At 60.0% G+C, this 7,733-nt stretch overlaps 2 protein-coding genes across 2 annotated transcripts in view; both read left to right on the top strand.

Moving 5' to 3' along the window:
- Positions 1 to 897: 897 nt before the first annotated feature.
- Positions 898 to 5,770, top strand: EBP (EBP cholestenol delta-isomerase). Its single transcript, XM_015850676.2, is given in 7 exon segments — positions 898 to 1,271; positions 1,529 to 1,827; positions 4,689 to 4,743; positions 4,815 to 4,851; positions 4,853 to 4,895; positions 4,898 to 4,945; positions 5,421 to 5,770. Coding segments are annotated over 6 exon segments (672 nt in total). The 5' UTR covers positions 898 to 1,271; positions 1,529 to 1,547; the 3' UTR covers positions 5,630 to 5,770.
- Positions 5,771 to 6,724: 954 nt separating this feature from the next.
- OTUD5 (OTU deubiquitinase 5) overlaps positions 6,725 to 7,733 on the top strand; it is a gene marked incomplete at its 3' end in the record, with an annotated part of 7,794 nt that continues 6,785 nt past the window's right edge. Inside the window, exon 1 of the mRNA XM_015850663.2 lies at positions 6,725 to 7,600. Within this exon, the coding sequence (XP_015706149.1) occupies positions 6,951 to 7,600 (650 nt within the window). The remainder of the gene's footprint in view (positions 7,601 to 7,733) is intronic.

The following is a 7,733-nucleotide window of genomic DNA, read 5'->3' as shown; positions in this document are numbered from 1 at the left end:
TGGGACCCCCCCCCCATAACATCCCCATATTGGGACCCCCCCATAACATCCCATCATTGGACTCCCCCCACCCCATAACATCCCCATATTGGGACCCCCTCCAGAACTCATCCCATATCTGGGAACCCACCACTCAATTCCGCCCTCAATTTCGATGTTCCTCCCCCCCCTCCACCCCAAGAATGCCACCATTGTCTTTTTCCCCCTAAAATTTCCTCGCTTTTATCCTTTAATTCTGGGCTTTATGGGGGGGCTGGCGGGGGGTCTTCCCTATAGGGGGGGGGCTGTCTGTCCTATGGGGGGCCCTGTCTTCCTGTTATGGGTTCCTATGGGTTCCTATGGGTCCTTATGGGTCTGTATGGATCCTTATGGGTTGTTATGGGTCCTTATAATTCCTTATGGGTTCCTATGGGTCCTTATGGGGCCGTATGGGTCCTTATGGGTTCCTATGGGTCTGTATGGATCCTTATGGGTCCTTATGGGTCTGTATGGGTTCTTATGGGGGCTGTATGGGTCCGTATAGGGCCGTATGGGTTCTTATGGGTCCATATGTGTATTTATGGTTCCATATGGGGCGTTATGGGTCCTTATGGGGCCGTATGGATCCTTATAGGTTTGTATAGGGCCATATGGGTTCTTATGGGTCCATATGGGTCCTTATGGGGTTGTATGGGTTCTTATGGGGCCATATGGGTTCTTATGGGACTATACAGCCCTTATATGTCTATATTCCCCTATGTGTCTGTATAGCCCCTATATGTCCATATACGCCTATGTATCTATATGGCCCCTATATATCTGTATGGCCCCTATATGTCTATACAGTCCCTATACGTCAATATACCCCTATATGTCTATATGCCCCTATATGTCTATATGCCCCTATATATCTATACATCCCCTATATGTCTTTATGGCCCCTATATGGGCGCTGTATGGGCTCCACGTGCGCCCTGGGCGGGGCCCTAAAGGACCAATCAGATCTCGCGGCACCCGAGTGGGCGGGGCGTCACCTTCCAAATATGGTCGTGGCCCCGCCCACCTGTAGACCACGCCCCCTGGCCCCACATCGCCTCAGCGAGCACCTCCACCAATCAGCGAGCGGCGTCGGCGGGCGGGGAAGCACGCCATTGGCTGGAGCGGTGGGAGAGCGCGCGCTGATTGGTCGAGGGGCGAGGCGGGGGCGGGGCTTAGCGAGCGGAGTGCGGCGGCGTTGAGCGCGGAGCGGGAGAGGCGCGAGCGTAGAGCGGGAGAACGAGCCGTGCAGACAGGTAGGACTTCCGGTTGGGTGGTAGGCCTTCCGGTCGGGTGGGTTGCAGGCCTTCCGGTTGTGTGGTAGGCCTTCCGGTTTGGTGGGCTGCAGACCTTCCGGTTGATTGAAGGCCCAGCCACAGTTAGCGGAGGGTTCGGATCGCCGCCCGGTGTTACAGGGCTGAAAACGGAGCGGGAGGATCCGGTCGTGGTGCCCAGTGAAGCCGCCGTGTCTCCTCGAGGCCCGGGGCCGCCATGTTGCCTCCTTCCCCCTTAGGCCTAGCGGCGCTGTTGCCATGGAAACCACAACGCATCCCTATTGGCCGCGCAATCTGTCGCTTCCGGGTTACGTCAGCAACGTGCGACCGGGCTGGCAGTGCGCAGGCGCAGTGGCCGCGGCCGGGGCCGGGCTGTTGGCGTTGGGCTGGGCCTTGAACCGGAACGAACGGAGCCCGGTGCGCCGCGTGGCCGCCGGCTGGTTCCTGGTTTGTGCCGGGATCCACGGGGTCCTCGAGGGGTATTTCAGCGTCAGGCACCGGGAGCTGCCCGCAGATACCGGGCTGCTGGGGGAAGTCTGTGAGTTATGGCGGTAATGGGGGGCTGGGGGGTTAATGGGGCTTTAATGGGGGTTAATGGGGGTCTGGGGCCTCTTATGGGGTGTTAATGGGGGTTAATGGGGGTCTGGAGGGCTTAATGGGGATTAATAGGGGGGTTAATGGGGGTTTTGATGGGGTCTGGGGCCTCTTATGGGGGGATAATGGGGGTCTGGGGATGTTAATGGGCAATAATGGGGGTGGTTCTTTATAAGGGGGTATACATGGGGCTGGGTCGTTATGGGGTTGATTAATTGGGGTCTGGGGGATTGTTATTTGTGGGGGTCTGGGGCTTTAATGGGGTATGGAGCTCTTATGGGGTGTTAATAGTAAATGGGGGCTTCGGGTTCTTATTTGGGTTTAATGGGGGTTCTGAGGTGTCTTATGGGGGCTCATCGGGGCAGGGGGGTGTTATGGGGGTTAATGGGGGTCTGGGGCCTCTTATGGGGTTATGTGGTCTGGGGGCTCTTTTGGGGGTCTAGGGGGGGTTAATGGGAGTCTGGGGCATTTTATGGGGGTAATGTGGGTCTGGGGGGGGTTAATGGGGTTTGATGGGGGTCTGGGGGCTGTTATGGGGATCTGGCTTTGCGGGGGGCTAATGGGTTCGTTGTGAGTGTTATGCGTGGGTGGAGCCTCTTATGGAGGGGTAATGGGGGTCTGGGGGGGTTAATGGGGGTCTGGAACCTCTTATGGGGTGGTAATGGGGATCTGGGGATGTTAATGGGGTTTAATGGGGGTCTGGGGGGGTTAATGGGGCCTGAGGTCTCTTACGGGGGTTAATAGGGGTTGAATGGGGGTCTGGTGCTTCTTATACGGGGGGTAATGTGGCTGGGAGGCGGTTTTAATGGGGGTCTTGATGGGGTTCGTGGGTCTCTTAAGTTGGGGATTAATGGGGTCTGAGGTGTCCTTAGGGGGCTAATTGGGGGTCAGGGGGGGTAAGTGTGGGGTGCTGGGGGTGTTAGTGGGTGTTTAATGGGGAGTCTGGGGGTCAGATTGGTGGGTCTGAGTCCATTATGAAGGTTATGGGGTACTGGGCCTTTATGGGGGGCTAATGGGGGGTTGGGGGGGTATTAAAGGGGTATTGATGGGGTCTGGAAGCTCTTTATGTTAATAGAAGTCTGGGCCCATATGGGGTGGTTATTTGGGTCCCTCGGGGCCTCTTAGGGGTTAATGTGGTCTGGCTGGGGCTCTTTTGGGGTTAGCCTTGGGGGTTTAATGGCGAGTCCTGGGGGCGATGTTTATGGGGGTAATGTGGAGTTCAGGGGGGTTTAATGGGGGTTGATTGGGGGTCCTGGGGGCGTTAATGGGGAGTTGGGCTCTTATGGGGAATTGAATGGGGGCTGGGCTTCTATTGGGGCTAATGGTGGTCTGGGGTCTCTTATGGGGGTTAATGGGGGTCTGAGGAGTGTTAATGGGGGTTTAATGGGGGTCTGGGGATGTTAATGGGGTTGGGGGGCTTAAATGGGGGTCTGAGAGCCTTATTGGGTGTTAATTCGGGGTTATGGGGTCTGAGGGCTCATTATGGGGTTAATGGGGTCTGAGCGTCTTATGGGGGGCTAATGTGGGGTCAGGGGGTGTTAATGGGGTTTAATGGGGTTCCTCTTATGGGTTAAATGTGGTCTGGGGCTCTTTTGGGGTCTTAGGGGGGTTAATGAGGAGTCTGGGCGAATTTATGGGGGATAATGGGGTCTGGGGATGTTAATGGTGATAATGGGGGTTGGGGGTGTAATGGGGATCTGGGCACATTTTTGGGGATTGGCGGTATTTTGTGGTGTTCTAATGGGGTCGGAGCCTTTATGAGGTAATGGGGGTACGGGGGGGTGAATCGTGGCGGTACGTCGAACTCTTATGGGTGGTAATGGGGATTCTGGGGGATGTTAATGGGATGTCTGGGTGTTAATGGGTCTGGGGTTGTAATAGGGGTTAATGGGGGTCTGGGGCTCTTATAGGGGGTTAATGGGGGTCTGGGGTTGTTAATGGGGATTAATGGGGGGCTGGGGCTTCTTATGTGGGGCTAATGGGGTCTGGGGTCTCTATGGGGGTTAAGTGGGGGTTCTGAGTGAGTGATTAATTGGGGTTTCATGGGGGTGTGGGGGGGTTAAGGTGGGGCTCTGGAACGTCTTATGGGTGGTAATCGGCGGATCTGGGGGATGTTAATGGGATTAATGGTGGGTCTCGGGGCGGGGCTTAAATGGGGGGCTTTGGGGCCTCTATGGGGTTGAGATAGGGGTTCAATGGGGGCTGAATCTCTATAAGGCGATTAATGGGGTCTGGTGGGGTTAATGGGTCTGGAGGCGGCGATAATGGGGGATGGGGTCTCAGGAGGCTCTTATGGGGGTAATGGGGTGGGGGTGTTAGAATTGGGGTTTGATGGGGGTCTTGGGGCCTTATGGGGGTAATTGGGGTCTGGGGGGGTGTTAATGGGCCTGGAGGTCTCTTAACCGGGTAAATCAGGGGTTAATGGGGGTCTGGGGCTTCTTATTGGGGGGTAATTGGGGGTTTGGGGGTGGGGGGGTTAATGGGGTTTGAGGGGTCTGGGTCTATGGGGATTAATGGGGGTTTGAGGTGTTTATGGGGGGGCTGATGGGGGTCAAGGGGGTTTACGATGGGTTATAGTGGGGGTCTGGAGCGTCTTTATGGGGGGCTAATGGGGGTTGGGCGCTCTATGTGGGTCTAGGGGGTGTATTGATATGGGGTTAAATATGGGGTTTGGGCTTCTTTTAGGGGTAATCTGGGGGGTTGGGGCGTTAATGGGAGGTCTGGGCCTTTTTATGGGGTCGTGTTAATTCGTGGGGTCTGTGGGGTGCCACTGATGATCCCCCCCCCAATTCCTCTTTGTCATAGGGAAGGAATACGCCAAGGCCGACAGCCGCTACGTAAATGTGAGTACGGGGCAACTGTGTGACCTGGGCTGACCCCCGGGGGGTTCAGACAGCCCCTAGAACCGTGTGAACTCCCCCACCCCCATAGGAGTGATGACTTCAGGTCGGTGCATTGGGAAACGGTGAAGGGCCTGGGCTGGGCCCATCAGCTTCCTGACCTTCGTGTCCTTCTGAGCCGCCATCGCTCGCGCTTCGTGCTGCAGCTCATCGTGTCCCTCGGTACATGGGCCCCTATGGAAGGTTCCCCCGATGGATAGTCCCCCATTGTACGTTCCCCCATGTGAAGGTTACCTATGTAGGTTCCCTATGGATTAAGGTTCCCCATTGTAGGTTCCCGCTATGTGAAGGCTTCCCCCCCTACTGGAAGGTCCCCATTGTTAGGTTCCCCGTAATGGAAAGGTCCCCATTTGTATGGTTCACCGCCTATGGGAAGGTTTCCCCTATGGAAGGTTTTCTCCCTATGAAGGTTTCCCCCATGTGTAGGTCTCCTCCATTTGTAGTTCCCCCCATAGTAGGTTCTCCCTATGGACAGGTTTCCCCCATGAGGAAGGTCCCCCTCTAATGGAAGGTTCCTATGGAGGTTCCCCATTGTAGGTTCCCCCTATGGAAGGTTCCCCCTATGGAAGGTTCCCCCATTGTAGGTTCCCCCTATGGAAGGTTCCCCCCCCCTTAACGTGTTGTATCCCCCCTATAGGGCAGCTCTATGGGGACGTCCTTTACTTTGCCACGGAGGCTCGTGCGGGGTGGACCCACAGCGACCCCCACCCCCTTTATTTCTGGGTGTACTTTGTGGTGCTCAATGGGGTCTGGCTGGTGGTTCCCAGCGCCCTCATTATCGACGCCTGGAACCATCTCTGTGCTGCTCAGCGGGACCATGACAGACCCCACAAGAAGGGACACTGACCCCCGGGACCCCAACCCCAAACATCAGTGACCCCCATGGCCCCAATGTGAAACCATTGGGACCCCCACGACCCCCACCCTAAAGCATCATTGATCCCCAGGACCCCAACCCTAAACATTAGTGACCCCCATGGCCCCAATGTGAAAGCATTGGGACCCCCAGCTCGACCCCGGGACCCCCATGGCCCCCATCTGAAACCATTATGGACCCCCAGGACCCCCATGGCCCCAACCCAAAAGCATCATTGACCCCCATGGCCCCCATCTGAAACCATTATTGACCCCCAGGACCCCCATGGCCCCAATGTGAAAGCATTGGGACCCCCACCCCCAAAGCCTTGTAGCCCCCCATATCTGGACCTGAGACCCTCAGGGTGCCCTTGGTCCCCCCGGCTCTGGGCTCTTGGACCCCCCAGAGCCCCCAAATTGGGGGGATGGGGATGAAGGTGGGTGGGGGGCTTCAGGTCGCCCCCAAAGGGGGCTGTGCTTAACGGGATTTGGGGTCAATGAGGTGGATTTTAATAAACGGGCTGGAAATGGAGACGTGTGTGGGGTCGGGGTGGGGGTCCCGGGGTGGGTAAGGGGGGTCCTGGGGTCGGGGTTGGGGTCCTATCGCCGGGGTGGGGGTCCCATGGCCGGGTTGGGGTCCCGGGGCAGCTCGGTGCGCAGCGGGCGGGCACTAGGACCCGGCGGAGCCAGGGGCGGGGCGGCGTTTTGAGTGACGGCCGGGCGCAGCCAATGGGAAATTAGGTCGCTCGCGCTGGCCAATGTGAAGCCGAACTGAGGAGTTCGGGGCGGGCCCACGAGGTGACGAATCGCCGTTGCCGGCCGCCCTCGTGCCGGCCAATGAGCGCTCTCTCTCCCGTAGTCCCGCCCTCTTTGCCCGTCGCCCAATCAGCCCCGCCCCTTCCCCCCCGCCTTTCCATCCGACCAATCAGCGCCCAGCCGCAGCGCCGCCGGCCCCGCCCCCACAGAGCGGGCGGAAGGGGGGGAGGAGAGAGGCGGGACTTCCGCTCACCCTGCAGCCAATCCCCTTCGAGCGGCGTCAATCCCGACCAATCGCATCGCACCGTGCGGGCGGCGTCGGGCCGAGCCGGAAGCTGTGCGGCGCGGGGTCAGAGGTCGGCGCTGTTGATGTTGACACGGCTCCCGGCGCGGCCTGGTCCCGGTCCGGGCGCGGCCTAGTTCCGGTCCCGGCGCGGCCTGGTCCGGTCCGGGCTCGTGCCGCCGCCCCGGCCCCGCCGCCCCGCACTCACCGACCGGGGGGGGCCTCGCTCGGGCCCCCCCGGTTCCGCGGGGAGCAGCGGGGCCGGGTCCCGCCATGACGATCCTCCCGAAGAAGAAGCCGGTTCCGGCTCCGGACGCCGACCCCGATTCGGGTCCCGACGCCGGTTCCGATCGCGGCGCCGATTCCGGTTCCGATCGCGGCCCCGGTGGCGTCGTTGACCCGGTCGGGCCCGGGGTCGTTCCGCGGCCTCGCGCGTCGCCGCCGCCGTCGCTGCGGGGCTGGGCCGGGCTCCCCGCCAACGCCTCCCCCCCCCCGGCGGGGCCGGTCGGTGCCGTCGGTTCCGGTTCCGTGGGCGGTTCGGACGGTCCCGGTTCGTTCGTGGGGCTGGAGCCCGAACCCCGCGGAACCGGCCCGGGGGGAGGAGGCGGAACCGGGGGACCCGGGCACAGCAAACGGCGGCGCCGAGGAGGGGCCGGGCCCAGCGCGACCGGCGGCAACGGGCCCGGGGGGGGCGGCCTGAACGTGGGAACCGGAGGAACCGGCGGAGACGAGGCCGGAGGCGGCTACAACAGCGAGGACGAATATGAGGCTGCGAGAGTCGAGATGGACCCGGACACGGCAGAGCAGGTGGGGGGGGAACCGGAACCGGAACCGGAACCGGAACCGGGAACCGGGAACCGGGAACCGGCGGGGAATGGACACGGGGGGGGGTTGAGCCCATATAGAGCCCATATAGAGCCCATATAGAGCCCATATAGAGCCCAGTGATCACAGCCCCCCCCCCAGAGATACCGGGCTCTTATCAACCCCCTTATCTCATATCGCCCCCCCCTTTATGGCCCCCCCCCCAACCCTGAAAGTGTCACTGACCCCCAG

This window comes from Coturnix japonica, unplaced genomic scaffold (assembly GCF_001577835.2).
Source record: "Coturnix japonica isolate 7356 unplaced genomic scaffold, Coturnix japonica 2.1 chrUnrandom507, whole genome shotgun sequence".
NCBI lineage: Eukaryota > Metazoa > Chordata > Aves > Galliformes > Phasianidae > Coturnix > Coturnix japonica.
Note: the sequence above shows the minus strand (reverse complement) of the source record. Positions and strands in the feature narration are given on the sequence as shown.